Source organism: Phocoena sinus, chromosome 6 (assembly GCF_008692025.1).
Source record: "Phocoena sinus isolate mPhoSin1 chromosome 6, mPhoSin1.pri, whole genome shotgun sequence".
Classification (NCBI taxonomy): Eukaryota; Metazoa; Chordata; class Mammalia; order Artiodactyla; family Phocoenidae; genus Phocoena; species Phocoena sinus.
The window spans coordinates 12,915,391-12,943,373 of NC_045768.1; the positions used below are offsets into that span (position 1 = coordinate 12,915,391).

General features: G+C 61.8%; 1 protein-coding gene across 15 annotated transcripts in view; it reads right to left on the reverse strand.

Annotated features, from left to right (window-relative positions):
- Window positions 1–27,983, reverse strand: part of DAB2IP (DAB2 interacting protein) — a 195,111-nt gene that overhangs the window by 10,468 nt on the left and 156,660 nt on the right. For 11 of the 15 annotated variants that reach the window (XR_004350518.1, XM_032636266.1, XM_032636263.1 and 8 more), the window contains 10 exons: window positions 17,788–17,941; window positions 15,976–16,074; window positions 14,532–15,086; window positions 11,320–11,461; window positions 11,086–11,230; window positions 8,188–8,424; window positions 6,306–6,507; window positions 4,248–4,426; window positions 1,302–2,190; window positions 520–672 (listed from right to left, as the gene is read on the reverse strand). Coding sequence is in view for 14 of the 15 variants with exons in the window: in XM_032636266.1 (XP_032492157.1) it covers window positions 520–672; window positions 1,302–2,190; window positions 4,248–4,426; window positions 6,306–6,507; window positions 8,188–8,424; window positions 11,086–11,230; window positions 11,320–11,461; window positions 14,532–15,086; window positions 15,976–16,074; window positions 17,788–17,941 (2,755 nt within the window). In the remaining variant the exon portion in view is untranslated. The remainder of the gene's footprint in view (window positions 1–519; window positions 673–1,301; window positions 2,191–4,247; window positions 4,427–6,305; window positions 6,508–8,187; window positions 8,425–11,085; window positions 11,231–11,319; window positions 11,462–14,531; window positions 15,087–15,975; window positions 16,075–17,787; window positions 17,942–27,983) is intronic. The other 4 variants (XM_032636264.1, XM_032636265.1, XM_032636269.1 and 1 more) reach the window with 2 other exon arrangements.

Here is a 27,983-nt window from a genome sequence, read left to right on the forward strand (position 1 = left end):
AGCAATCTGACATCACCCCTCCCTGGCTCTCTCTCCCAGACCCTGGCGGAGACGGGGACTGGGGGAAAGCCAGGCCGCGGGTAGGCACAATCCCAGAGCGGAGGGGCCTGGCCGGGGTGCCTCCCTGCTGTCTCCAGGACCCGTGCCTCTGCCTCTTCATGCGTGAGGCTCCCCCCAAGGGTCTCCATGCACCTCTTAGGCACCCCTGACCCCCCAGGTCCTGGATTCTCCTCAAGTCCCAGATGCTCAGAAGCTCGGCTGCCCAGTCACTTAGGGAAGGTGCCTCCTGGGGTCTGGATTCAATACGACTCCTGGGTGGGTCTCACATGCAGCCCATGTAGGAAACCTCAGCTTTAAGCTAAATCCTCCAAATTCCACTGACGGCTGTCCTCACGTGGGACCAGGGGTTGAGAGGGGACTGGCCACGTGCGGGAATTCAGGGCTCGAGGGGAGAGGATTCTGCCAGCCACCTCGGGGAGGCAGCCCGCCCTGCCCCGAACTGCCAGGGTCCAGCTTTACCTTTTCTGCTTGGCTGAGCTCTTCCTTACTCCTTAGCCTATCCCTGTGGGGGGGGTCTGGGCCCAGGCCCTCGTCTTCTAACAACTGCGCGTTCATGGTCAAGAGCCAGGCGGCCGTGCGGTCCAGGGCATTGGGGCTCACGGGTGAAGGGCCCTGCGATGAAACACAGCTGTGAGGGGCTGGAGGGAGGGGTGGGGGGTGGCCCTGGGTGAGCCCCAGGGACAAGTGGCTCAGAAGGAATCTTTAGCTGACTGGGCACGTCTGATGCAGCCCCCGGCCCAGGCAACTCCAGGTAGCCTGAAGCAGAGTCGAGAGCCCAGGTGGCCTCCTGAGCGTGGCTCTCTGCTGCCCAAGTGAGAGCGAGTGGACCTGGCCCGCCAGGTCAGTGTCCGGCCCACAGTACATCTGTTACCCTACTGCGTGTACAGCCCTGGAGGCCATCTCAGAGCAGGAGGGGGCCTGGGGGCCACGTCAACCCCTACCTGGGTCGGGTTTTAACAGGCTTGGAACTGGAGATGGACGGACCCCTCCCTCTTCCTCCTTGACCCCAGCTGTCTCCGAGGAAACTGGCAGAGGGACCCCCGGGCCGCAGTGTCCCTGGTTCACAGGACGCAGGCAGGGGCCAGTGGGGCCGGGGGGTGCACAGGCTGGTGGGATGGGGACGAGTGGGGCATCGTTCGGCATGGGATGGCAGCGGGTGCGGGTGGCGATGACACGGCCAGGAGGAGCAGCACAACACGGGTTCAGGCCGCCCCCCGGCGCCGGAGCCCGGCAGTACTGACCTGCTTGTGCACGGCACGAGGCTTCAGCTCGGGGCTGTCGCCCTTGGAGGAGGAGGACTGTTGCCGCAGCCGGGCTCCAGGGCCAGCCCAGTCGGGCGAGGCCGACGCCAGGGTCCCACTCGAGGGCCGCGGGTACTGCAGGGTGCTCAGCAGGGTGGGTGGCGTCCGGCCGCGGGGCGCGGGAGGCGGCGGCGGGGGTGGGGGCGGCGGCTGGTCGATCCTCCGCTGGGGGCCGGCGCTGTTTTGCCGCGGCCCCGGGGGCTGCCCACCCTTCTCAGTCAGCGACACCTGTCGCCGCGCCAGCTCCCCGGGGCGCCGCCCCAGCTCCTCGGCGGTGCTGCTGAAACTTCCCAGCTTGGCGGCAGCTGCCAGGTCCTCGCTGTTGCTGTGGGAGCTCAAGGAGCTGTGGCCCTCGGAGCCGGAGTCGCCAAGGCCACGGGGAGACAGCGGCAGGCCGGCCGCCATCTGGTACACAGGGTTCTGGAAGGAGAGCGGCGCCAACAGCTGGGGCCGGCCCGGCGCGCCCTCCGAGGTGCCCGCTGTGCTCGGCGTCTGGCCTGCCCGCCGCACCGTAGCCAGCCCTGCCAGGCTCACTGGGGCCACCCGGGCCGGCCACCCAGCCACCAGCTGAGCTGCAGGTGCCTGCCCGTCGACGGCGAGGGCGTCGGGGCCCGCCGGGGAGCCCGCCTCCCCGTCCAGCGTGCGGGCGTCCTGGAGGTCCACCATGGACAGGCTCTTGCCACCGTTGGCCATCTGAAGATCAGGCTCGTTGGCTTCCGAGTAACTCGAGCTGCGGGCAGGTGAGGGCTGGACCCCGGAGGACCTTGTGACAAAAAATAAGTCCTTGTTTTCGGGGGTTGGAGACGGTAACCGGGTGAAATCTATCAGACTGCAGGGAGACAAGCACACACAGGGAAAGAAGGGGGAAGAGAAGAACTGTGAATGCAGCCAAGGCGGGTCCCAACCGAGAGCCCCCGCCAACCTGCCGCCCACCCGGTGGCCTGAGCCAGGGTGGGGGGAAGGGGAGGGGAGAAGAGGGAAGGCAGGGAGGGGAGGAGGTGTGGGGGTAGTGAGAGTGGGAGAGTCCCGGGGCCCAGTGGCGCAGCTGCAAAACCAAACCACAGCCCGGGCAGCTGACCCTGGCAGAAGCCACCACGAGGGCGAGGGGCTGATGGCTGCTCCAGCACGGAACCTCTGCACTAGGGACCCGCGCTCCCAGGGTCAGGCCAGGCGGCCTGGCAGGCCCTTTCCCTGCTCAGCTGCATCTTGGGACGGTAGGTTCTGGGGCCTGAAGTGTTCTGGAAAATCCCTCTGACTAAATCCAAACCCACGACGCAGTGGCTCTCTGCTGTCCAAGGGTCCTGCACCGAGAACTAGGGCTTCAAAGCCACGGGGGCTCCCTCTGCCTCTTCCCTCTCGCTCCTAGTCACACTGGCAACTAGGTGGGGGCCTGAGCTGAGAGAAGCCTCCACCTGCACCCTCCTGCTGCCACCCGTCTGACTGGCAGGCGGGGGCTGGCGCTTCCGGCAGAAGCGAGGAATCAGAGGAGGCTCCTCCGGGCGTGACTCAGGCGGGGAGGGCCTGCACCTGCCGTGGCAGGCCATACCCTCACCCCCACCCCGGACTCCCAGACTCTCCCTGGCCCCTCCCTGGAAGCCAACTCCTTGGAAGGGGGCACAAAGCCAGGTGGGCTTTGGAGGGAAGAATACGGGGGGTGAACAGGGCTCTGAGTGGGCTGGAGGCAGCAAGAACTTGGGGGTTCAACATGGGCTTAGAAAGGAGTTGGCTTAGCCTGGGATGGTGAGGAACTGCCAAGTCCCAGGTGATGGGACTTAGGCAGGGCAGGTAGCGGCCACTCGGGGCCACAGCACTTGTGGGCCGAGAAGAAGTGGACAAGGGCAGCAGGTGGAGCCGGGAGAAACCCAGACCAGCCATGGGCCTGGGCCGTCCTTCCACACAGCCAGCTCAAGTCTCCTGAGAACCCATGTGCCCGGACACCTCTCGAGCCACCACTCGGCTAAGGTGTGTTCCCCACCTGAATCTCGGCTTTGCCTCACTTGGAAGATTATATGAACGGCCCCTCAAGACTTAGAGGGACCCGAGAAGGGGCATCAAGGTCTCTGCATCTCCCGCCTCCCCCTGGGCCTCCAGTCCCTCGCACCACATCCCCAGGTCCTTGATCTCAACGCCCTCGTCTGCTAAAAGCCTGCTGCCGCCACCATTTCAGAACCAGAGAGCTCCCAACTCTGCTGCTCCAGCCTCATCCTCACTAGCTGGTCCAAGATGGCCCTGGTAGAGGAGGGGAGCGTACAACTGCACCATAAATAGTTCACCGTAAATGCCAAGGTCCTCATTTTGATGTCATCACTCAGAGAACACTTTGCCTCCCCCTCCACTGTTGTTGTATTTACTGGGCACTCGTCCCAGGGCTGGGGGCTCAGAGCAAGAGCTGGGCCTCAGCATCTCTCTAGTTTCCCAGGCTCCCAGTCTCTAAGCCTTACAGTCACCTGAGCTCCTCCTGAAAACACACACCCTGGAGCGTCACTTCTGGAGGTTCTGATTCAGGTCCAGGAAATACCAGGAAACACATACAACCCAGTGATGTGGAAGTGTTTGGGACCAGTAATTGTTCTTCAACAAAAGACGGGGTGTCTTTCTCCAGGCCTTTGTCTGTGTTAGTCCCTCTGCCTGGAACGCCTTTTCCACCAATGGAGGTATTACTTTTTCCTAAGCTCCAAACTATAGCACTACCTCCTCCAAGAGGCCTTTCCTGATTTTTCCCAAATAGAACTTCACTACTTAGGGCCTGAAAAACACACCTGAGTCTCATTCAGCTTGTTTTATAAACACCAGCGTAGGTATCTTCCACCCCAAATGAGACTGCAGGTGGCTGCGCCTTGTCTGAACAGGCACCCCGCAACACCCAGCACGCCCGGCAGCTCTTACCCAGAGACGTCGTTCTCGATCGCCACCTTCTGCAGCCCCGCTGAGACGCTGCTGCTGCCCGAGCCGGGCGTAGAGGCCAAGTCGTTGGTCCCTGCAAGCTGCCCACTGCCTGGGGCACTCAGTGCTGTGTGCACGTCCCTCAGGATTCGAGGCAGAGGCCCCAGTTTGGATACGATGCTCTGCAAAAACACAGCAAGAGGCAGGTGTGACCCACTGGGGCTGCCTGTGGAGGCCAAGTGCGCTGTAGCCACTGTGTTCAAAACTTCTAAGGAGCCAGTCAGAAATGCAGGCCCGCCCTCCCACGCAGGTCAGATCCGGCAGGTCTGGGATGCGGTAGGGAGCCCAGAAATCGCAAATGACGTTTTTACCAGCTCCCCACATGTTTCTGGGACAGGGTGCGAGGCCCACAGGGAGAAACGCTAACCTAGTCCAAGCCTTTCACCCCAGGTCTGTCCTACCTCAGTTCCCCCACAGAGAGGACAGGCCACACGGAATCCCGGACCTTCCCCACCTATACCTCCCCACCTGAGAGGCTTGGCTCGGGGATGGCTCCCTCCCATGTCATCTACTCCACAGGGTGGGCTGGGCCCTGACACCTGAGCCCCAGGGGCAACGGCCCAGACACCAGGCAGGCACCACCACACGCCTGTCGGGCAGACAGTGGCACCTGGGCTGGCTAAACCTCGCTCTCCTGGTTTCGAGCGATGGTGCTAAGCGTTCCGGGCTGGGGACAGGGGACTCTGCCTTCCCCTGGCTTATGCCCCAGCTTCCATCTAGGGCTTTGTGCAAAAAGAAAGTGTGAAAACTCGTGTAGTCAACAGAGAAGAGACGTGAGTGGCAAACAGCTCGACTTTCAATCCTGCTGCCAACTTCTGTAGCTCCCGCCTGGTTGCGCGGACATGGAAGACGGTGGCAGGGCACAGGCGCTCAGTTAAGTGGTGGCCGGAGACTGAATGGTGTTTGGCAGCAGTGAAGGGAGAGAAGCCCTTGGCCCTCATTTCCATTTCTCCCTCCTGGGTCTCTCGGAGCCAAAGGGCAACGGACATAAAGGAGCAGAAATGACTGCAACAGCATGTTTGTAGTTAAAAGCTGGGCCTAATCTGAACGTCCAGTAAACTAAATGGTGCAGTCACATGACAGGACAGTCTGTGCCATTAGAAAGGTCACCGTGGCGGTGTGGCATGTACTGTCGTAAAAAGATGCCGATGACGGAGGAGTGAGAAACGCATGTGGCACTGCACGCGAAGTTCTCACTTTAACAAAAAGGGAAGGGACTTTGCCTATGTGTGTACTTAACATATGCACAGGTGTATCTAGAAGGCTACACACCAGAGCGCTCTGAGTGGTCACCCCTAGGGACGGGACAGGAGTAAGAAGGCCTTCCAGTCCTAGTTCAGCAGTAGCTACTTTTGTAAGATGGTCTCACAGAGCCCCGGAAAGCAGATGTTCTGTAAGTGGATCCTGGCAGGCCCAGCCCTTGCTGCCAAGAACCTGCTCACTGTGCGAGCTGGGGCTGCTTGGGACAGTGGAACCCAGGCCACGGTGGCTGCAGCAATGTCAGAGAGGTCTAGGGAATAACCATTTCAACTGATGGCCAAGGGCAATTCTGGAAAGGTTTGCAACTTCCTGCCTGACATGTGGAGGTGTGGCATCTTCAGTCTTCTTTTTCATATCGGTGGCCTTAAAACCCAGAGCAAGGACGTTTTCAGAGAAGCAGCTAACCCTGATCACATTTTTCGGAGGCAGGGAGCACACCCTCAGCAATGGACTCCATCCACTCAACGCCACAGCCAAAGCCCCAGTACACAGAGCGGCCTCCCCTGGGCGGGGGCTGCCGCGTGAACACGGCGCTCCCCACCGAGGAAGTGGGCCCCGAGATCCCCAGCGCTGACAGGGCCTGGGCTGGGCCCTCGGGCTCCGGCGCCCGGCAGGGCCGCTGATCCGCACCGCACAGGCGAACCCTCTGGGCCCCTGGCTACTCTGGGAGCTGTAGCGGCCTGAAGCAGCTCTGGTGGCCTTCGGCCCGCCCTCCGCCCATTGGGCCCGGTGCACAGGCACCTGCTCCAGCTGGCTGACGGCCTCCCAGAGCAGCGAGTGCAGGCTGGAGAGCTCGCGGCCCAGGTCGATGTAGCCCTCGAAGCCGGCCGTGTTGGAGATGGTCTCGGGGTTGGAGATCTCCAGCAGGAAGCGCTGCATGTTGGTCCACTCGTGCTCCAGGAACTGGTTCATGAACGACATGTACTCCTCCTTGCTGCCAAACCTGGAGCCGAGCAGACGGGGTGAGTGCCCTGGGCCCCACCCAGGAGCCCCCCTTCGCCACTTACTCCCCAGCCAGCCAATCCACTCTGGCTCAGGGCCCTCATGGCTAAGGCTAGAGACCCTTTCTGGGCCTTTTCTCACAGGACCTGGAAGGTTCCGTGGCCCTCACTCCCCATTCACTGGCAGTCACAATCTCCTTCCTCTTTTCCCCCAAATGGCAATGGCCCGGTGCGCAGACGACTCTCAGTCCATGCCCGGCCAGGTCTCTCTGCTGAGCTTTCAGACATATTCTGCCACGGGCACCTCCCCCTTCGTCCTCAGCTTGGCCAGATCTGCGGTCATCTCCGGCACCCCGGACCTGCGCCCTCCTCTGGGGCTCCCTGCCCCAAGGGGAGATGCCACCACCCAGCAGAGAGCTGCACGAGGAGCCCGGCCGTGGTCAGCTCCCCCCGTGCCTCCCCCACCACTGGCCAGGCTGCTGACCTTACCTTCTAATCACCCCGTGACCTCGCAGCAGTGCCTCCAGCATCGCCACCTCCCGTGCCCAATACTTGCATCCCTTTGCTGTTACCAGAAGCGTAATTTTGCTCTCCTCCCAGCCTCTCGCCTGCCAGTCCCGCCCCCTCCACCCCCTGGCCCCACTGCAGTCAGGCTGAACTCTGCAGGACTCTCACCCTCTCCCTCGCTCCAAGACCCTGCCTGGCCTTCAAAAGCCCCTGCTTTCCTCTTGGGTCTCATCTCCCACCTCCCCCAGCCTGGCACTTGCTGATTCAGGGACTGCACAGTGCCTGGTCCCTCCCGGGCCTGTGTGCCCCTGCTGCCCTTCATCCTGACACGCAGGTGGGGGAGAACGTCTTCTAGGAAGCCTCCCTCTCTCCTCTCCCAAGAAGCGCAGGGCCCTCCTGTGAGCCCGTGTGCCCACATCCACCCGCTCTCTCCCCTGCTGTAGGGCTGTCTCCCGGAGGGCAGGCCGGGCCCAGAGGAGGCCCAGAGGGGGACCCCAGCCACACCTCCTGAGAGCGCCTTGATGACCCAGCCCTTCCGTTTCCAACCACTCCCTCTAAGGTACAGCGAGAACACTGAAGTGCTTCACTAGCAAAGACGTCCTTGGCAGCCTTAGATAAGGACAATCCGAAACAAGCCGGGTGCCCAACCACAGGGGTCGGCTTCAGGAGACACAGGCCCTTGTCCCTCCAAGGCATATTAGTCACTCATTTCAAAACCAAGCGTATGAATGGTAAGTACGTGGGAGAATCCTTATGATAAAATGTTCATTCAAAGAAGCAGAAGGGGGCTTCCCTGGTGGCGCAGTGGTTGAGAGTCCACCTGCCGATGCAGGGGACACTGGTTCGTGCCCCGGTCCGGGAAGATCCCACATGCCGCGGAGCGGCTGGGCCCGTGAGCCATGGCCGCTGAGCCTGCGCGTCCGGAGCCTGTGCTCCGCAACGGGAGAGGCCACGACAGTGAGGGGCCCGCGTACCGCCAAAAAAAAAAAAAAAGCAGCAGAAAGAAAAAATACCTTGTCTTCTCCCCTTTGAAAATTACACGGAAACATACCACAGCGGCATGTATGTTCAGTAGGGGAGCTGGGGTGCGGGGAAGGACTGAGGACAGCAGGGACTGGCCTGCCACACGGCCCAGCTCTGGGGCGGACCCTGCCGTCGGGGGACGTGGCACTCACTTGGCGAAGTTGGCCAGGTTCTGGGTGACCTTGGCGATGAGGGTGAGTGTGCGGGCGGTGCGGTCATCAGGGTACTCCTGCAGCAGGTTGAAGAGGGAGGGCGACATGATGGCTGGGCAGAGGAAGCGCAGGAACAGGGAGGCACTGATGAGCCGCTCGCTGATGTCCGGCCGGCCGCGGCTGCTGCACTCTTGCCGCCACGAGGCGAACACCTCCTTCAGCTCCCGCGGGAAGACACTGTGCCGGGACACACGAGGGGGGGCTGGCCGTCAGGCAGGGCGCCGGGACTGGAGGGGGCAGAGCAGGGACCCGGTTCTGGGTCCAATGGAACCGAGTTCCAGCCCTGCTCCACCATGAGGGCTGTGTGAGCCGGCACAGGAGCAGGGCCGCCCGGGCCGCAGTCAGGTGGATCTCTCTCCAAGGGGTTGAGTGGGGTGGGACACAGGCACGGGGGAGCCGGCAGTGAGGGCCAGCTTCCAGAGGGCTTCACCCCCCTCCCCACATGGCAGGCATCAGGGTCTAGGGGAGAGTGAGGAAAACACAGTAGGAACAGACCACCACTCCATGGTTCCCATCCCTGCCTTTTGAGACTTACTCCCTTGACTCAAATAACGTTATAGAGTTAGAGGTTTTCAGCAGAGCTCGGGGTGATCAAGAAGATGGCTGGATCCTAACCACAGGGTGAGGACATGGCTCCCTTCTCATTGGGGAGGGAAATGGAGGCAGTGGCCTCCCCAGGCGGACCCGGTGAGTGTAGGCCGCATTCCCGGCACCCGGCTGGGGGCTATCTCCTCTGGGCGTTCCCCCCGCTGCTACAGGGAGGCCCCACCAGGCCAAGCTATAAGTGGCCTTCCTATCTTTTCACCCTAGAAGATGGGCGCTCCCCGAAGCCAGAGTCCACCTGGCTCTGTCACTAACTAGCTCAGGGTGCTCTGACCCAGGGCCTGGCCCTCCCTGGGCTTCGGTGTCCTCACTCTCACACTAACAACAAGGCCTGCCCTGCCGAGCTCACAGAGCCATCTTAAGGCTGGGACCCCCCAACACTTTTAAGAGGCTTTGATCAGCTTGAAAAGCTTCTGCCCAACAAGCCCAGCACCTAGCCCGGTGGACTCTGGCAGTGAATGTGGCTGAACCAACAAGGACGTGGCTAGAGAGGAAGTGAGGGCAGGTGACCTTTAGTCCTGGCCTCTGAAGTACCAGGCACAGGACTGGGCAGGGGGCAGGCGCTGAGTGATAACATCTATCAACAGCCTTGTTCAGAACTGAGAGGTGCCTCTGGGCCTCTACAAACGCCAGAAAGAGGAAACAGAAAATCATTGTCCGTGGATATGTTTCCCTGTGTCCCACACCCGGTCCGCCCTGGGAACAGTGGGGCAGAGGGTGAAAACACAGCCTAGCCCAAGGGTGGGAAGTGTGTTCCAGAGCGCAGGCTCTCTGGCTGCCCCTCTTCCCCTGGTGCCAGGGTTCATTTTCAGCTCAGCCCAAGAGGCCAGGCTGGCCCCAGGTGAGCACCCTGTGTAGCCCTGGGCCAGAGGGCCCTGGGCCGGAGGCGCCCACCCCACTGGCTCTGGCCACTCCCTCTGCCCAGATCCAAGGCTGTCGCTCACCTAGCAGGCCCGCCTCTGCCTGTCCTTCGGGAGCAGCAAAACATTCCCGGGCCCTCCTGTATGCCCAGGCCCGAGCTGGTGAATCTGCCTGGCCCCAGGGCGCTCAGGGTGTGTGCAGGAAACGGACTTGGACAGGCACAATCAGGCACTCTGATGGGAGCGGGGCTGTGAGCGAGGGTGCCCAGGAGAGGGGAGCCGACCATATGCGGTGACCTGAAGGAGGGCTGCAGAGGGGAGCCAGATACAGGCCAGGCCGGGAAAGAACATGATCAAAGAAAGGAGGGAGGTATGGCTGGGGGTCAGGGGGTGGGAATGGGGTCAGGAGAGTGACCTGGATGGGGACGGGATGCAGGTCCTGAGCTGCAGCAGTGACCGAGGAGGAAACCTCGGCAGCTCCTCCAGTGTGAAAATATACCCACTGCTTGGGGCTGGCGGCACGGTCCCCTGGACAGTGACGAGGCTGTACTCGGCACCAGGTCAGCCGCCACCAGACATACATGCCTGGGACGCTAGCCTTGGAGCCAGGCTAGCACTCCTCAGCGGCCCCGGGACTGATCCTGGCCCCGACCGCGGTCCTGTATGAGCGGCCGGCTCAGCACGCCTCTGCTCCTTTCTGGGGCTGCCAGGAGCCCGCAGACCTCTGTCCCAGTTAAGGCCCAATCCACCTCCTTTGTCCTCTACAGCCCCAGCAGGAGGTCCACACCCGGTGTCCAGGCACCCACACAGGCCCCTGCTGGGCCTGATCACAAGCCTGTGAAGTGAGCACCAGCTCCTACGGACAGGTGAGGAGCCCCAGGTGGGTGCCCGAGCAGGGCCTTGTCAGTCTGGCTCCCTGGGCAGCCCCAGCACCTACAACAGCACCAGCTGGTGCCCACTGTTAAGCATGTGCGATGGATTGCCAGGTCCAGTCCTCACCACTGCACAAACCACGTCCTGCATGTATACTCTGGAACACTGCTTACGTCTGACAGCCCAGAAAGGACCAGGACGGGGGCCTGGCAGCCCAGCGAGACTCAGCGGGGTCAGGCAGAGGGTGGCTTCCAATCCCAGAGCCCCACTCTGAGGCCGTGTGAGGTGCGGGCGTGTCCCCTCTCCTCTCCTTATTAAACCTCAGCTCTCCCGTTCGTGAGTCGGGGACGATGGAGGAGAGCCCCTCACAGAGCTGTCCGGAGGGAACAAAGCCCGGCACTCTGTAGGCACCTGCACATAAGGACACAGAAGGACAGGGGGGACGCAGGGGTGGGGGGCCCTGGGCAGCTGAGGCCGAGAAGGGCACGGAGGCAGCACTGACCAGTAGGAGTTGATGATCTTGCAGAAGGCCAGCTCGCAGCACATCTTGAGGTTGCCCTGGTGCTCGGGGAGGTCAGCGGCTGAGCACTTGCTCGGGTCCACTTCACAGTTCTCATCCGACTCATACAGCGCTTTGATGAACTCCCCTGTGGCCAGAGGGCAGGAGGGGACAGTGAGGACCTGGCGAGCTTGCCCCGCCTCTGCCCTCTGCCCCTGGCCGGCCCACACGCCCTACCCAGTGCGTCCTGCAGGTACTTCTGGCCCACCAGCTTGAGGTACTCCTCGATGGCCTTGGTGGCCAGCGTGTTCTCCCGGAAGATGAGGTGCTCGTCTCCACAGCGGTCCACCTCCGACATCATCAGGTCTGTCAGGAAGTCCTGTGGAGCCAGGTGAGGAGAGTGGACCTGAGCAGACTCGGCAGGTAGGACCCTAGGGTTCCAGACCCACACCCTAGCCAGGAGCCCCTGCTCCTCGAGGCTGCTCCACTGCCAAGCTACTGGTACCCACTGGTGGGGGCTGCCTGGGAGTGAGGGCAGGGCAGCCTGATGAGGGGAGACGTCTAGCCATGGCCACATCAGAGCTGGGTACCGGATCGGCCCATGGGCCCCCGTATCCCAGCCGGACCCGCGGAACTCAAATCCCTGCTCAGCCCTGCCCAGGTCTGGTGGGGTGACGGGAGCGGAGCTCCCCCGCCCAGTGCCATCAGTGTCGAAGAGGACAGGTGGGCTGCCCTCTGCCCCTCGCACAAGCAGCTGCCACTGTCCACCCATTACTCTGATGGGGTCTCCCACACCAGACATGGGCTCGTTCTGTGTAGCCTCACAGGCAAGGATGAGAGAGAGGCAGAGGCAGTCCGGCTGCCCTGGAAGGCAGTGAGCCAGTGCTCAGTTGGAGAGAGCACCGACCTCGGCCTGGGCGGGAAGGCGGCCCACCAGCCTCTCAGCCCCAGGCACAGCTTCACGGGCAGACACCAGGAGGGAACCTGAGCCCACGCCTTCCCTCCCGACTGCAGGGAGGCTGCACGATGAACCTGCTGCATCACCCAGGTGGAAACTCCTCCCTGGAGCCTGCGCCTCCTCACGCCCACGGCCAGCCTTGTGACTTGGGGGATGGGGGGAGGATAGGCAGGAGGCAGGAAGTCGGAGACCCGGAGGAGGGTGACAGTCGGGCCAGGGGCCGCCCTGCACAGAGGCTGCACTGGCCAGTGCGGGCCAGGGCTTCTGGAGCTCTGGAAATTCCTCACTCCGATGGGCACGACTCTGGGCCCCATCTGAAATCACAAGTGTCCCTTGAAATACAGAACCGAACTCCGGGTCCCGGAGACCTGGCTGGCTGGCCAATGGAGAGACAGGAGGGGCTGGCGGGAAGTGGCAGTTGGCCTCTCCGGGGACCACACAGCATGAGGACCCCTTCCTGACCACAGGTGACCTCCAGGGCCCCCTCTCTGAACACACGACAGCAGAGGTAAGTACTGCGTGTACTGCTCTGCTCCTGCCCACAGGGCTTCCTGAACTCCTGGGGCAGGCGCGAGGCCCAGGTGGGGAAGAGGAGGGGCTCTCTGCTTAGAGCTAGGACCCAACAAGGGGGAAGAGGCACAGAACAGGACAGGGACCTGTCCAAGGCCACACAGCTACCTGGGCCACACTGGGCCCGAGTCTCTTGTTTCCAGGCCCTGTCCCTCCCCTCGCACTGAGGGGAGGGGGGACGGCCAGGAGAACGTGCCAGGTGCCCCCCACATAGCCCTCCCCCGGGACTGCAGGGCCCTCGTCACGTGCTTTCGAGAGGCATCGCACCCATCAGTGCCCAAGTGGTCAGAGTTCGGACAAACGTCATGCCAGCAGCCCGAGTTACTTCCTATCCTTCCACCTATTGCTCTCCCCACCTAAGGGCCCACTGGGAGGCTGCAGCCCTGGCTTCCACCTCCTTCCACAATAAGCACCCTGATTCTTCTGTCTCAGCTGTGAGTATGAGAGCAAAGGTCCCTTCAGATCGGAGTCAGACTCCCAGGCCAGCCCAGCCCTCGGGGGCCACGTACTGGAAGAACAGACACAGAGACAGAGAGGATGCTGCTCCAGCCCCTGCTGCCTCCCTGGAACTCCCTCTGGAGGCAGGGCTTCCATTCACTTAGTTTCTAGCCCCCTTCCCACTGCTAAGCAAGAAATTAAGAGATGGTCCCACATGCAGCTTCGCCCAGGCAGGTCAGAGGCTGGGGGCAGGGGAAGGTGGTCCAACAACGCGGAGGAACCGAGTGCTGGACCCCACGGGGCCCATGCTGGGAAAGCGCCCCTCCCTGTGCCTGCGTTGGTCCCACACCATGAGCCCAACAGGCAGGGGCTCTGAAGGGCCCGAAGGAGGCCAGGGCCTTCCAGGAACAGATAGAGGATAAGGGCCCCAACGGAGCACATGCCCTGGGCTCTGCCTGCGGACCTGAGGCCCGGCCCTGCCCTGCCCGTGTCTTCCCCAAGCCCAGGCTGAGGGCTCAGGACCTTGACCAGGGCAGTCCCTCACCCCCACCACAGGCCGCAAACCACACCACGTCCAGAGGGCAGAGGCCCAGCTCCCGGGGCCAGCACGCAAGGCCTCTGCAGCGTGGATGGACCCCACGTCCAGCCCTTCTCCACTGCATCCAAGGGAGGGGGCAGGGTGGAGAGGGGGAGGTGTGCCCTCGAGGCCCACAGAACCACACTCCACTGCGGATGGGCAGGTAGGATGGGCAGGTAGGCGTGTGGAGCCTTCCAGAAGGAGCCTACCTGTCTCCAAAGCCAAGTGGGTGGGGCTGAGGTGTGGCCTGGCAGGGAGAGGCAGGTGAAAGGCCAGGAGAGGGGCCCCGCCCCGGCCCTGAAGTAGGGCCTGCTGGAGGGCTTTAGATGAGCTCTGCTCCTAGAGACTCTGGAGCTGGGGACGGCTGTAGCTGTGGCAGGCTGCCCGTCAAACAGACGGCTGCAATAGTGACTGTGTCCCATGTGTGTGAACTGGGAGTGAGGGGGGAGTCTGGGGCTCGGACAGCGGCCTGCACCCTGGCGGTCACCTGTTGGGATGTGTCCCAAACTCAACACCTCACTGGACGTGTGTGTCTGGGTCGCTGGGACCTGTGTGCCGGCAGAGGTGGGCCTCGTGGCCTGCTCGCCTCGAGCCTCAGGGAGGGGCCAGCCCTCTGGGGCAGTGGGTGAAGTCCCTAAACCCATTTCCTCACTGCAAGGTGTGCTCCGGTCCAGGGGCTCCATACCCGCCTCTGTGATCAGCTCCAACCACGGCGAAGGAGCACGAAGTCCCCACCCTCCACGATGCATCTCTTGGGTTTCAGAAACTCACCTGGCTGTGACCAGTGCCTCCACCAGAGCTGAAATCCATGACGTGGACATGGGGACCGGTAGGTAATCCATCACGTCACCCAGCCTCCCACGGGGCAACATGAGGTGGGGTCCCGCCTGAGGCCCACACACCTACCTTCACCTTGCCCGTGCTCTGAAGGATGTGCACCAGGGCCGATGCCATCTCCTCCTTGGTCTTGGCGCTGAGGATGGGCTCGAGGGCGGCGCAGAGCCCCAGGTAGTGGTTGGTGATGTGCTCGGCAAACTCCTTGTACATCTCCATGGGCAGGATGGTGATGGTCTGGTAGCGCGCCTTGATGCGGATCATGGGCCCGGGGCCCTTGCCGCTCTTGGGGTTGGGCGTCACTACCGGGTACCACTTCTCCACGAACTGCCGGCCGGCCACGGAGGCGGCGGGCAGGCTCACCAGGCCCAGGTAGCTGTTGCGTTCCTTCTTCTTCTTCTTGTCCGTCTCGCGGTACAGGTGGACGGTGACGGTGCGCAGGGGTGGCAGGTTGTGGAACTCGAAGTGCTCGCCCCAGAAGACGTTGTCAGTCTTGAGCTTGCCCGTGGTGCGTGCGTACAGCACGTCGTCCAGGCACAGCTCGCACAGGTACTTCTTCTTGGCAGGCAGGTCCTTGGCCTCGATCACCCACAGCTTCAGGATGTGCTCCACGCGCCGGCTGTTGTCCTGCGCGCACACACAGGGGGGCCGCGGTGACTGGGGGCCCAGCCGCCTGCCCATCGCCCAGCCCGTAGCGGGGAAGAGCTCTTGGAGCCTGGAGGGACCGGGCCCCGGGCGAGGGACAGCTCTGGAGTCTGACGGCCGTGGAGCTATGGGGCTGGATCTCTGCTCTACTTCGCCCTAGCTCACTGACCGTGGGCAAGTGACCATCTAAGCCTCAACTCCCTTTTTTTTATTCCCTTGGGAATTAAAACCGAGTACAGAGCAGGTAAGAGGCTGGCACGATGCCTGGCACACGACAGCCGTTTACTGGCTCCCCTGCAGTTTGCTGGTCTGCAAAGTCACTTAGAGGTAAGACCATCACTAAGGCCCTTCCTTAGTAATGTCATGGCGACCAGGACTCAGCCCAGGCCAAGCTGGCCAGGGAGGCAGACACAGAAGCAAGTGATGACAGTCGGGGTCCCAGGAACCTTCTGGGAGAAGCCTGGGGGCAGTAGGAACACAGGAGGGCACCAGCCTGGGCCGGCGGCGCTCGCCTGGAGGAGGGAACAGAAAGCGAAGCTGGACTCGAAGGGATGAGCAGGATTCGGCCGGGGGGGAGAGGGTCAAGAGCTCCAGGCAGATGGACACCAGCACCCAAAACCCCAGTGCTCAGTTCTCTGGCCCAGCGTCTTCAGTGTGCAGCTTCGAAGGCTGAGGCCCCCAGCACGAGTCAGCCTCTTTCAGAGCCCAGCACTACGGCCCGCTCGGGCCCTGCCTGCACGCAGGCTGCCTGCACCCCCAAGCCCAGGCCACACCAGAGACCCCTCCGTCTGCTCCCTCACGTCGGCGTCTGTGCTCTGCTCTGAGTCTAGCCTCCACCCCCGTGCTCTGGGGACAGCGGACACAGGCCCACCTTGTTGGGATGCACCGCTCGCCGCAGGTTCTCCATCCACTTGTCCCGCTCGGCCGCTGACCGGCAGGAGAAGCACTTGCTTCCCGACGACGTCGTCACCTGTGGGGGACGGGCAGGACAGCGTAACGGGGAGGGGAAGGCAGCAAGGAGGCGTGATGGAGGACCTCCAGGACTTGGGGGAGTTTCGGCTGCCGGGTCTGACCGCACCCCAGCCCCAGGCAGGAGGCAGAACAACGACTCCCATATTTCACATTTGCGGGTGGTGCACCAAGACCTGTGGTCCCAGAGCAAGACGGTGACAGGAGGGTGGCCCAGCCCCGTGCCAGCTGGTGCCTAGTCCTGGCTCCTCACCCCTGCCTCAGTGCCCTCTGACCACAGGAAAGCACCTTTCTGAGTCCAACCTCATTCTCCTGGAGATGGTGGGAGGCAGAGGGCACGGGCCCCCGCACGAGTCAGAGAGCAAGGCTTCACCCAAGTCTCCCTCTAGCGGTGGAGCCACAGGCACCTAGCAGACAACCACGGGTTGGCACGAGGGTCACCTTGGTCCTCAGCGGACACCTGCTGGTGATGCTTCTCTTGCCAAGTGACAGTGACAGCAATGGCGGTCACAGAAGGCTAACCTACTTGGGGCCAGACTAGAGCACTGAGAACTGGGCTGTCTGGGTGTGCTGGGCCCTGGGGTCCTGCCTGGAACCCTCACCCTCCCCTCCCTGTCTGACTTGCCCATCTTCTGGTCTCCTCCAGGTGAGCAAGCCCAGCCCAAGCTGTTCCTGCCCTGTTCCCGCTGTCCCCGGCACGCCGAGGTCTCCACCAGGGAACCAGACGCTTTATCTAGCCGTTCACGGGCCTGCAGAAGCCACAGCACCCCCTGCTGTGGACCAGTGGGCAGGCACCATCTTCAGCCCGCCCCAGAGAGAAGTCAGAGGCCAGAAGGAGCCCAGCTAGGCCAGGAGTCCTGAACCGGAAACGGCACCCAGTGGGCACAGGGCTAGGGCAGATGCCAGGCACCACCCTCCTCTTCCCCTGGAGCTGGGGGTGCCGGGAGGTTGCCCTATTAGTCCCAGGGTCGTGCCTCTGTCAGAAAGCTCTCCTAATTATGCAAGACTGTTGGGGGTGGGAAGCTTCCCAGAAACAGAGGTGGGAAGAGAACATGAATAATTAGAGAAGCAATTAGAAACTCCCAGCAACACCTGCGACATTAGTTACCCTGGCTCTGGCTTGGCCTCGGGCTTGTAGGGTGACCTTTGACATTGTCTTGCCCTCACTGGGCCTCAGATTCCCCATCTACAGGGAAGCACTGGACAGGTGATCCTCGGTAACAGCCCTGTCAGGTTGGGTGGCTGACCCTCTGCTCTCAAACCTTGGGTCACAGAACGCCGGGGCAGGAAAGATTCTGCCTTTCACCACGCAGAGGCAGGGACAGGGCCAGAAAAGGGGACACTCCCCACTGCCCTATAATGCACTGGAGTGGTTTTGCAGGAGGGGTGAGCAGGCCTCGAGACCAGCTCTGGGGCTTGAGCCATTCCACATACGCCTTGAACTCCCCCCCACCCACTTGGACCTCTTGCACTTCCCAGCATGGGGGACAGTGCTGATCTGTCTCCAAGGAGGCCACAGAGCAGGAATGAAGCCCCCGTCTCCCAGCTCCACTTGGTCTCTTAGGAGGCAAAAGCTATGACAGATTCTGGCCGCTGTCCCCAAGAGCCTGGCCCCTGCGGAGGCCAGGCAGCACTCTAGGCGGGCGTCTGGAGGAGACCTGGCCTCGCGGGAAGAGGACACCGGTACCCGCCCCGCCCCTGCGGCAGGACCCACCTCGAAGCAGTAGTCCTGGCCCAGGATGCTGCTGTGCACTGGCTTGATGACCACCTCCTCCTCCATGCTGAGGTCCAGCGCCTCCACCGCGCTGCTGGGGCTGAGCAGGGACTCGTGCGAGCGAGACTCCTTCAGCCTCGGCATCAGATGGGACCTGGGGGGAGGGCAGCAGGGTGCGTCAGGTCAGGCCTGCCCTGTCCCCTCCCTTCCCTTCTCCTCCAGGAAGCCTGCCCAGAACCCCCCATTTGGAGGCAATCACTCCCCTCAACTCCCACGGTCCTTTCTGTCGTAAGGCAGAGTTGGGGGGAGGCGACATCATGGTGCTGGAGTCACGGAGACCAGCCAGTCCCTTTGCCCCAAGGCAGGACTCTGGGTAAAGGGCTCAGCCCCTAAGTGGCGGGGGGTTGGCCGGGGGGGGCCGGCGGGGAGGTAAGGAGTTGAAAGTCAGCACTGGGTGCAGGGTAGGGCTGGACCTGGCTTCTCAGCAGCCCGAGACCCACAGAGAAGAGCGGACCCGACCCAGGCAGCCTTCTGGGGGTCTGGTGCCTTCCCCATCCCATCCCCTCCCCTCCGCTCCAGTCCCCATCCAAAACAGAAGCAGTTGCCCTGTTCCAACATTTGTCCAGGACATCACTGCCGACAGAACCCTTTCTCGTACACCATCCCACTCCGCCCACTGGCCCCAGGCAATGCAGGAGCACCGGGAACTCTGCTGCTCCTTTCTTACAGACCGTGAGGCTCAAAACAGAAGGGGTGCAGCCATCTCTGCACGGTGCCCAAGAGCTGAGACTCAGACAGGGTCCACAGGCTGGGGTTGGGGGGTCAGGCCAGAGTCAGTGGGTCCAGCATAGGCACAAAGAGCACAGGTAGTTCACTCCACCTGATGCCCAAATGGAACCTGGACCAGGACTGGCTCTGACAGACCTGGCCTTGGACCTGGGCCCACTGCTCACCTACCACGTGGGCCTAGACAAGTCACTTCCCCTCTCTGAGCCTCAGTTTCCTCGGCACTTCACGAGGAAAGCGCCTTAGATGGCATCTGCTCCGGTGCTCGACAGAGTCCACCTCGGAAAGGCAAACGTCCCTTTCCAGAGTCAACAGGGGACACAGCAATGCCCCACTGGGCCCCCTCCCACAGTCGGGGCACAGGAAAAGCCAGAGGACCAGTCAGGCTTGCAAAGACCACCCCGGGAGAGGCTGGGCAGGCCTCGCCCCTACTCATGTCCACAGTCCAAACCCTGGCCTTAGCTCACCCAGACCTCCTTCCCCCAACACCCTCTGCTTTTCAGCTCCTGGCCTCCGGGTCCAAGGCTCAGGCCATCACCTCTCCCTGTCTCGCCAAAGACCCTCTCTCAGGTCAGTGAGGCCTGGCAGGACCACCACAGACCTCCCTGTAGGGCACATACACCCCATAACCCATTTCCATAACCACCTGTGGTAAGAGGGCCTGAGGTCCACCATGTGTGGACCCAGGAATCCAGAGATGAGCCGAACAGACCCTGCCCAGAGGGCTTCACAGGCTGACAGAGGCCACCCTCCAGCCCCTATACTTCTCCATGGCAACAGCCCTCCCTGACACGCTGTCCTGTGCTAGGCACTGCATGGGAATCAGGGCTGGAACTGGGACCCCAGCTCTTGGGGACCTCACAGCCCAACCCAAGAGACCCAGTCGGGCTCCCCCATGCCCAGCATGAAGCTGGCGCAGAGCAGGGCCCAGATCCCTGGAGCCGAGTCAATGCCCTCAGGCAGGACTCCTGAAAGCTCCCAGGGGAGCGGACCAGAGGGAAGCTGTGAGGCAGGCTAAAGTCAGGTCAGAACCCAGCCAAACCTCCCCAGGACGCACTCGAGGCCCAAGGCCACTGGCACGCACAGCTGTGGTGCCTCTGCTCCTCCAGAACCCTCTCCGGGAGACCACACCGCACACACGCACTGCTGCGGCCACACCAGGTGCTGACAGGCTTCTCCCGGTGACAAACCCTCCACGTCCTGCTCGAACGGCCCAGCCTCCTTCCCATCACGGCACTGACCAATGTGGTGGCTGGGTCTGCCATCCACTCTGTTGAGATTCCACCCTGGGCCTCCCTCCATACCTCAGTACAAGGGACGCCCTACCTCAGTTGCCGGGGAAATCACCCACCTCGGAAGGGCTGAGACCCAGAGCCCCCAGGCCCGCTGTCCAGGGCTGAAAACCCAGCCCACCGATCAAGATCAGGCTGCTTTCTGGCCCAGCCCGGAAAGCCCTGCCAGGTAAGATGCTGGGAGCTGGGGCGGGTGGAGCGGGCACCCAGGAAGTATTCTACATAGGGAGGAGCTGGCAGGCTGCGGCACCGCCTCCTGCCTGGGGCAACTGAACGAGCCGGCTGGGGAGAGGAGAGAGAGGCACACTCAGCAGACAGGGCCTGCCCAGGGAGACCCGAGGGGGCCTTCGTTCTACAGCCCAGGAGCCCAGCGGGCCCAGGCCAGACCCCAAAGCAGCCAAACCCCGGAACCCGTGGCTGCAGAACCCTCCTCTTCCTTCCCCACCATCCTGCCCCACAAGCAGGCCCCAACTGGCCCAGGCCTCACTGCGAAGGCTCCTGACAGAATGGAGGACTACGGGAAGCTCAAGGCTAAGGCATTCTGGCCGCAGCTGGGCAGCCCTGACCCTCCCCACCTCCCCAGGGATTCTCTAAGTGGGAGGACCTGAAGCAGGGGCTGCACCCACCCCTGCAGCCCAAGCTCACTGCGGGGGGCGGGGGAGGGTGTCCAGGGAGGCCCAGTGGCTACTCCTAGATCTCCCAGGTGCTTCTGGGAGTAGAGCTGAGGGCCAGGCTCTGACCACTGCCCTATGATGGGGCAGGGCTAGTGGGCCTTTGCTCTCTGACTCACAGGCAGACGCATATCCTTCTCGCTCAGCCTGCAGTCCACCTGCCCCCCGCTCCCCACAAGGCTCGTGGGGGAGAGAAAGGGGCACCTATTCACCAAGCCCTGACATGCAGCTCTGGGCCCAGAGGGGAGCTGGTCTGCTGTGACCCTGCAGGGTGGGACCTCCTGGCACAGGGGACTGCTCCTGTGGCAGTGACTGATAAGCTAGATGACTGGGGCTCAGGGAGGGAAAATGGTCACTGGACCCAGCAGGCCCACCTCACAGCCTAAGATCTACCTCTTCCAGGAAGCCAGCCAGCCCTGTCCCAGGCCCACAGCACAGCACCCCCTAAAACTCCACCGCAGGGACCCCTGCCCCATCAATCACCCACGGCAGGCCTCGACCCGGCCCGCCTCTGCTCCAGCCAGCGTTGCTGGGCACTTCCTTCCTCACCTCCAGCTCCTGCCTTCCCAGGCTGGGCCAGAAGCCCATCCCGGGAGGGACCGTGCTGCAAGAGGGCAGCGAGCAGGCACGGTGTCCCTACCCAGGAAGCTTGGTGGGCGCCCACCTCCACTCGGCCAGGGCACCCAGCTGGTCACTTTCAACTGCACACAACTCTGCCAGGAACACTCATCTACCCATTTCACAGAAAGGTAAGATGGGCTCAGGGAGCAGCAGTCCCTGCATCTGCCCGAGGCCCCCTGCTGGAAGGAGGACACAGGTTGGTCTGGGAGCCCCGCCCATGGCTGCCCTCTGTGGCGTGGAGGTCTGCGCTCTGACACCATCGTATGCAGGGCCTCTGCTGCCCCGAGGCTGGGGTGGGAGAGAAGCTGGCCCAACACACCCACTGTGTGGCCTCCCCCAGTGCTCAGCTCAGTCTGTGACGGCACCCGCCGGGGACCTCCTGTGGTATCTGGGGACCAGAGCCTCAGTCTTTGGTGAGATGGCACCAAGGAAGACAAAATCCGTCGCAGGGGACCTCTGCTCGTGCAGGTTATCCCCACAGCCCAGGTCTGAGCTACTCCTCACAACAACCCTGCCAGGGACACCACATTGGGTCAGAGAGGCCACAGAACCAGGTCCCACGGCAGTGCTGTGGGCTCCACGTGCCTGGCCCTCCTTACCTGGGCCAGGCTCGCCCTGGGCTGTGCCCGCAGGAAACAGCACACACTGCACTTGGCTGAATCCTCACAAGGCTGAGAGGATGCCCACCGGACCCCGGCGAGGCCTGCTTCAGGGAAGGCAGGTGACCGGCTCAGGGTCTCAGCTTCCTCCTGAAGTGACCCCTGTCCGTGCCCCAACCCCCCCAGGGGCCCTTTCCTCATCTGAAAGATAAAGAAGGACTCTCTGTCTCAAATAGCAATAAGTGGTAACACGCACACACTGAAGTGCTGGAGAGAGGGTCTGCAGGGAGAGGCATTCCCCCAGGCGATGGAGTCATGAAGAGGGGCTTTCCCATCAAGACCACATGGGCTCAGCTGCAGCCCTGCTGGCCGGGGTGCATCTGCCTGTCCCACCTCACCCTGGGCTCCTCTTCCCCAGGGGTCACGATTCCCTCAGGCAGGCCTCCAGGCACAGGCAGTCCCCTCCACCTAGAAATCCCCTTGTCCTATCCAACCTTCAATACCCAGCATCAGAGCCTCTTCTTCCAGGAAGCCTTCTCAGACTCCCAGGGCAGAGAGCGACCTCAAACCCTAATGTTCATTAGGCTGTGCTGGGAAGGCCTGTCACAGAGCTGTCTCCTTACCAGGAAGGGGGCTCCTCGTGGGGAGGGCTGGGTCTGGATCAGCGCTAAGATTCAGAGTTCCTGGATCAAAGCCCCAACACCGCAGGAGCTGAGGTCAGCTAAGCCTGGGGGAGGGGGAGGAGGTCAGCTGGGATGAGGACAATCCTCCCTGGTCCCTCAGACGCTGTTAGTGGGAGAAAGCACCGGCCTTCGGGGCAGCCGCCTGCCCACGGCCAGTTCCCAAGAGCAGCACCCTGGTGCTTGCCCAGAATCTCCAAGAAACACCCCTCCTCTTGATCTGTCCAGGTATGGGGCGCTCCCTCCATGTCTCCCAAGGTCAGGGGCTCATCCAACCCTCTGTGGCTGCACCCTCCATCACAGCCGCATCCTCCCGAGACCGTCCCAGACCCAGCTGATGCTCTAGACCTTTGACAGCCGCCCAGTCACTAGAGGCCCCATGTCCTCTGCAGTCCCCCCTTCCTGACCTGGACCAGCTGTTCAGGTGGCCTTTACCTGCGTCCTCCATGCCATGGAATCCTCACACTTCCTGGGAGGGGGGGGTGGTGCCACGATTCTCAGGTCACAGACAGGAGAGCCAAGGCCACAGGGGAGGGAGGCCTGCCCTGACCTCCTCTGCCTCTGAGAGGTCTTGGCCAGGGCCTGGGGGGCAGTGGGGGAGGGGGGCAGTGCCCTCCCACCAGATGGGCCCCTCTGCCCAACATAGTGTCACTCCTGCCCTCGGCGCTCCCCTCACAGCCTACGGAGAATCAAGTCTCAGTGCTTCACCCTGGGGTTGAGCCCTCCCCGAAACTCTACCCCTGCCACACCACACCCTGGCAAAGGACCTAGACTCTCCTCGCCAGCGGGTCCCAGGCCAGCAGGAACTCCCTCCCTCTGGGGGGACCTCTGCCCAGGCTGTTTCCTGAACCCGTCCCACCCTTCCCTCCACTCTCTGCCCGACAACAGCCTTTCCTGTCAGCGTTCAAAGCCCAGTCCGAATGCAGCCACCATCACACTGTCCCTGGTCTCTCCAGACAGACAAATGCTCACACCCGGGCCAGGTGGCTGAGCCCCACTCCACACCACTTTCCCACCTGTCTCCTTACCCAGTTCTCATGAGAACCCATCAGGACTGAGGTACCGCACCTCAGAAAGGCCAGGTGTCGTGCCCAAGATCGCACAGGCAGCAAGTGGCCAAGGGGGACTGGAACCCCGTTCAGCAGACTCCAAGCCTAACGCTGTCCGTGCAAGCCTCGCCTTCCCCTCTGCCCACAGGCGGCCACGCAGGGCCACAGCCAGCTGACCTGCTCGCCGTGACCCGCTTCGCTCCAGGTCGGGTGGAAGAGCCGCGGGGTTGGCTGGGGTTGGGCAGCGGCGCCCAGGGCCCAGGAGCCCGGGAAATGTGGGCACGCCACAGGCACGGGCGGAGCTGCTGTTGGGAGATATAGCCAGGCACCAAGAGCAGCCTACTGTGAGGGTGGGGGGGGTGGCAGGAACAACGGGACATTGTCCTGGCTCCTGGGCCACAGCCTTATCTGATAGCCTTCCAGCCAACCCATGAGCTGTTTTTCAACTCCGTCCTTTTTTCTCTTAAAAGGCTAGTGACACAAAAGTTTAGCAAATTCCCTATTATTACAAGGAGGGAGGAGACCTGAAAATAAAACTTGTGATAATTAAAAAGCCCTATATGACACGGGGAGGATGTTCCCAGCTACGGGTGGGGTGAGTTGAGAGTGGGATTGGATAGCCTGGAAGGTAAGAGGCTCAGAATCTCCTTCCAAACCTCAAGGGGCAGAGGGAGTTGCCGTGCCTGCCCCCAGAGGGCAGGGCTGGGACCAGGAGAGGCCAATTCCAGCTCAGTCACACTGTCCACAAATGGGCCAGCCTGGTTTGGTTTTAGAGGAGCGGGCACCCTGTCTCTGGAGGCATGCAAGCAGGAGCTGGGAGCTCTCTTTCAGACATGTCGAGGAGGCGCTGCCCGCGCTGCTTGGGGGCTGCTGGCATAACAGGCAGGCAGGCAGCGGAGTTAAGCCCCAGGGATAAACATGCAGCCCACACACCTGCTGCTGGGAACGGGCAGGAGAGCAGCAGGCCCTGGCGCCAAGGGTGCCCGGCTGTAGGAGGAAATCTAGTCTCCATTCCCTATAAAACACACAACCATGAGTACTTTTAACTCGTGCCACTCTCTAGGACTCAGTTTCCCCATCTCTGAGCAGGGAGAACTGACATGCCTTCCTCCCAGGGCTCCTGAGAGCGTCAACTGAGACAAGGCAAGGAGGTGCTCGGGGGAACAGGGGTCAACGCCAGCGACCACACCAGTCACTCATGCCAGTCCCCATCCTCTTTTGTCTGCTCTAGTCACTGCCTCATGCCAGACACCCCTGCAGGAGCACGGACACAGCTGTGAACAAGGCCGATTAAGGATTACACACCAGCATCAAGGCTGACGTTTCTAGGGGAGATGACACTCCTGATGTGTGGGGTAACGAGACAGGGATTTTGCAGGCCATTCTCTGTTCCTTTCCCCTGACCACTCAAATCTCTCACCTTCTCCAGGCCTCAGTTTCCCCCATCTGCAAACAAACTACATCTAGCCAAATGCTCTGGGATGCCTCCAAAAAGCCCCCCCTAAAAACAAAAACGCAATAAAAGCCCCTAATCTCTTGAAGGGAAAGGAAGAAAGAGGGTGTCTGTGGGTGGGCAGGAGACCCTGCTGAGGGCCCACTTTAGCCCTTCGGCCTGTGACCCCGAGACCTGGCCTCTCACCTGCACGCCTGTGTGGTCTCACGCCACTGCCTACAGCCACAACCAGGCCTGGACGGGGCAGAAATCCTGGACAAGGTTGGTCTCCACGGAGGAGGTGCCCACTTGAGGGCTGGCAGAACCCGTGGACTCTGGAGTCGGTCAGAACATGCCAACCATGTTTCCACCTGTCACAGCCAGGCAGATCCAGGGAGCTGTGCCCACAGTAGAAGAAGCCAGGTCCCGGGGCACAGTCAGGGGGAGGGCGCTGACCTCCTGAGAATCAAGCAGCCTGACACAAACAAGGCAGAAAGCCCCTCCCCCCTCGCCCACCCAGAACATCCAGCGGAGCCATCTCTTCCCCAGGCCCAGCCTTGCCCTGCTGGCCTGGGAACCGTTTGCTGAAGCCAGCGCTCACTCCTGGCCCCGCTGGGGTCCCAGGGGAGGGGAGAAGAATGCAGCTGCCTGGTGGCCCCCAGGACCCTGGGGAGACAGAGCCTGTCCTTAAAAGGCAGAGAGGCTGGCCGCCCTGCCTGGGAAGGCTTCCTGGGATGACAGGGCCTAGAGGCCTGGTCCATCTCGGCCCAGGGCTCTCTAAGTCCAAGGCAGAGGGGCAGATCCCAGCAGTCACTAGAACCAGTGTGAGCCCATCCGCACACCCACACTGAGCCCTGGGCTGGGAGGTGCCCGGTCTCCTGCCTCACCCTATCCCTGGGAGCCTGTGCCTTCCCGACACCGCAGGGCTGAGTTGGAAAAGGAGAGTCCACACGCCGGCAACCAAGACAGGAGGACAGGATGTCTCCTCACGTGCCACGGCTACAGCGCAGCCCGAGGCCTGGCTCCAGGGGTGCCCCGTATATGCTGAACCATCGACACTGTGGCAGCTGCTGCTTTCTCACCTGCTGAGATACTTCAGAGACTGTGACCGAACCCCCAACATGTCAACTTCCCATTAACATAAGGGACCATCCACTAACCACCACTATTCCTCCTCCCAGCCACCCAGAATCCCGTCAGCGAAACCTCCTGGCTGCCTGTTGCTGACGTGGGGAGAGGCCAGGGACATGAGGGGGCTGCTTCTGGCCCCTGAGCTGGAGAGGCGCCCCTCAGCATCCTGACCATCCCCCATCCCACCCTTTCCACTATAATTCTGCAGCCTAAGGGAGTTTTCAAAGAACATTCAGGGACACATTTACCTCCCCACATCCCTACATCTTTTTTCGGGGGAGAGGGGAGGGCAAGGGGCATACAGAGAGAGAAGAAACAAAAAACTTTCCATCTATTCCCCCAAGTTATCCCGCAGCCTGAATAATTTCCGGTTTTTAATCAATAGTTGTCAGACTTGTCAAATGACTTCGGGGACCACAAAGGAGTTTTTAAACATTCATAAACCTCAGCAGAAGAGCAAAGTGCCCTGAATTTTAAAAGAAGAGCATCTGAGGAACATTCATTGAATAGGATGAGATCTGGGCAAATCGAAAGCGAGTTGAGGGCCAAGTGCTCCTGCCGCTGCTGAGCGGGGACAGCTCTCCGTCCCTTCCTGGTCCCCAGGAGAAACCGCCGAGCCCAGCCCGGCCGCTCAGGAAGATTAAGGAGAATGACACCCCAAACCCTAAGGTCCCCTCAGCTCCCCCAAGTAAAGCTCCCCCAGGCAGGAGCACAGCAGCAGCCCCATCTGGCCCACGGCTCCTCCACTAGGAAGACTCTGGAGAACGGTCGAGGCCCCGGCCGTGCTGTCCCTTCCCTGCGAGCTCAGTCTGTGCCAGTCTCCTCCTCACATGTGTGAACACGGCCCGTGCATCCCCTTGGTCCCACAGATCACACCGCCGAGTGTGGGACTAGCTTCTGACTCGTTCCCCCACCTCCACCCAGGACCATAAATACCAACAGCTGCCTCAGGCCCTGGGGACCCACGACCCAAGTGGGGAAGGATGATGAAATGAAAACAAAGAACAAACTGAAAACCAAGGCTTCCATTCCCCAAGGAAGCAACTTCCCTCTTGCTTACGTAATTCCTCCCAGCTCTCCACCTCCAGGAAGCCCTCCTAGGCTCAGCAGACCCCTCCAAAGAATGTCATCTTCTCCCCTCTTACCCCTCCATCCCAGACCCAGGTGCCGTGCCAGGTGGTCTTCTGGTGCTGTGCAAGTCATTCACGTTAGGGTGACAAGGCGATCTGGGGACTGTCCTTCCCCCACCCCTGGGCATTAAGCTTCCTACCTCAACCAAGGACCAGCCACGTGTCAACACAGCCCCAGCCCCTGGCACCATGCTGGTTGATGACTGGTCTAATGTGGTGAGGCCTCCTTCCTTAAAAACAAACACACATAAACATAAAGTTCTGTGACTTTGGTCAAATTAAATAACCTGCACGTCTCAGTTTCCTTATCTGTAAAATGGGGAAGACATCACCTTTGGTGCTACAGGTGTAACCTGACACGCAGGGAGCCCTGCTTTACCCTGGGCATTCTGCCCCTTCCCACCTTGCAGCACTTCTCCTTTAAGTAGGCACCTCCACGTCCCCATTTAAGGAGAGACGGGCACCCTAGGTTCTAGCAGCAATGCCCATCTCCTGTCCCGCCACCACTTAGGACAGAGGGGCTCTGTGGCCTCAGGGAGATGAGGCAAAGACACGAAGGGGAAGGGGCATGGGCCAAGGGAGCACAGACCTCGGGTTGGTCTCTCCTGCACCTCAGTTTTCTCACCTGACAAGTGGGCTGCGCTGCCCTCCTCCCAGAGCCTGATGGAGGTCTGACATGCGAACACCCACCCCGCCTGGTTTGAGCTAATCCAGCGCCCCAGTATATAGTTACTGAGTGCCTCCAGCATGCCAGCGCTAAGTCTGGGGGCCTTGGGACCCCAGCTCCCCATCCTCCCAAAGCCTG